The following is a 1,824-nucleotide window of genomic DNA, read 5'->3' on the forward strand; positions in this document are numbered from 1 at the left end:
GCTACGTGGCCTTCACAGACACAGAGCGGCTGGTTGGCGACGCCACCAAGAGCCAGGCTGCCCTGAACCCACACAACACGGTGTCCGACGCCAAGAGGCTGCTCGGGCACAAGTTCGCGGACGCAACTGGGCAGTCGGACATGAAGTATTGGCCCTTCCAGGTGGTGAGCAAGGGTGGCAAGCCCAAGGTGCGCCTGTCCTACCGCGGGGGGGACAAAGCGTTCTACCCCGAGGAGATCTCCTCTGTAACACTCAGCAAGATGAAGGAAACAGCTGAGGCATACCTGGGCCAGCCAGTGAGGCGCGCTGTGATCACGATGACCACCTTCTGCAACGACTCGCAGCGCCAGGCCACCAAGGACGTGGGTGCCATCGCGGGGCTCAACGTGCTGAGGATTATCAATGAGCCCACTGCGGCCTCTATCACCTATGGGCTGGACCGGCAGGGCTCCGGAGAGCGCAACGTGCTCATTTTTGACCTGAGCGGGGGCACCTTCGACGTGTCAGTCCTCAACATCAATGCCGGTGTCTTTGAGGTGAAGGCCACCGCTGGATTCACCCACCTAGGTGGAGAGGACTTCGACAAGCGGCTGGTGAACCACTTCATGGAGGAGTTCCAGTGGGAGCACGGCAGGGATGTGAACGGGAATAAGCGGGCCCTGCGAAGGCTGCGCACGGGCTGTGAGTGCACCAAACGCACCCTGTCCTCCAGCACCCAGGAGATAGACTCCCTGTTTGAAGGCGTAGACTTCTACACGTCCATCACTCGTGCCTGCTTTGAGGAGCTATGCCAGACCTCTTCCGCAGCACGCTGGAGCCTGTGGAGAAGGCCTTGCGGGATGCCAAGCTGGACAAGGCACAGATCCACGATGTCCTCCTGGTGGGCGACTCCACCCGCATCCCAAAGGTGCAAAGCTGCTGCAGAACTTCTTCAAGGGCAGGGAGCTAAACAAGAGCATCAACCCCGATGAGGCCGTGGCCTATGTGGCTGCGGTGCAGGCGGCAGTGTTGCTGGGGGACAAGGGTGAGAAAGTGCAGGATCTCCTGCTGCTGGATGTGGCTCCCCTGTCCCTAGGGCCGGAGACAGCAGGTGGGGTGATGACCACGCTGATCCAGAGGAACGCCACCATCCCCACAAGGCAGACCCAGACCTTCACCACCTACTCCGACAACCAGCCTGGGGTCCTGATCCAGGTGTATGAGGGTGAGAGGGCCATGACCAGGGACAACAACCTGCTGGGGTGCTTTGAACTCAGTGGCATTACCCCAGCCTCACGTGGACTCCCCCAGATAGAAGTGACCTTTGACATTGAGGTCAATGTCATCCTGAATGTGACAGCCACTGACAGGAGCACAGGCAAAGCTAACAAGATCACCATCACCNGGGATATTTGATATTTTGGTTGTAATCTCTTCTCTTTGCTTTCCTCTTTTACTAACACTGCCATTTTCTGATTTTTGATCAGGATTTCTATTTCTGCAGCTAGCCTTGACTTGCTTCTCTTACCAGGTCTCTAGAGGTCAGGACCTTCAGAGGGAGCTGTCAAGTACTGCAGAGAACACTGGAAAGGAAATGATAATTCAAATCCCAGCTCTGCCATTCACTAGGTATATGGCCTTTAACAATGTACTCAGTCCCTCTGGGCCTCAATTTTTCATCTATATTATGTAAATAAAGAAATTTAGTTATGGTTGTTAAGTGGGAGCACACATCAAAATCACCTGTGGAACTCTATTAAACATTCACAAGCCAGGATTCATCCACACAGATTCTGATTCAGTAGGTCTGAGAGGATGAGGACAGCACAATAAATATCTGTATTT

At 54.7% G+C, this 1,824-nt stretch overlaps 1 protein-coding gene across 1 annotated transcript; it reads left to right on the plus strand.

Moving 5' to 3' along the window:
- Positions 1-2: 2 nt before the first annotated feature.
- On the plus strand, positions 3-1,395 carry LOC103582623 (heat shock 70 kDa protein 6-like; the record flags this gene model as incomplete). Its single annotated transcript, XM_008564171.1, is given in 3 exon segments — positions 3-786; positions 789-908; positions 911-1,395. Coding segments are annotated over 3 exon segments (1,389 nt in total), but the record flags the coding sequence as incomplete, so codon positions are not given.
- Positions 1,396-1,824: the final 429 nt, after the last annotated feature.

Source organism: Galeopterus variegatus, unplaced genomic scaffold (assembly GCF_000696425.1).
Source record: "Galeopterus variegatus unplaced genomic scaffold, G_variegatus-3.0.2 Scaffold17043, whole genome shotgun sequence".
Classification (NCBI taxonomy): Eukaryota; Metazoa; Chordata; class Mammalia; order Dermoptera; family Cynocephalidae; genus Galeopterus; species Galeopterus variegatus.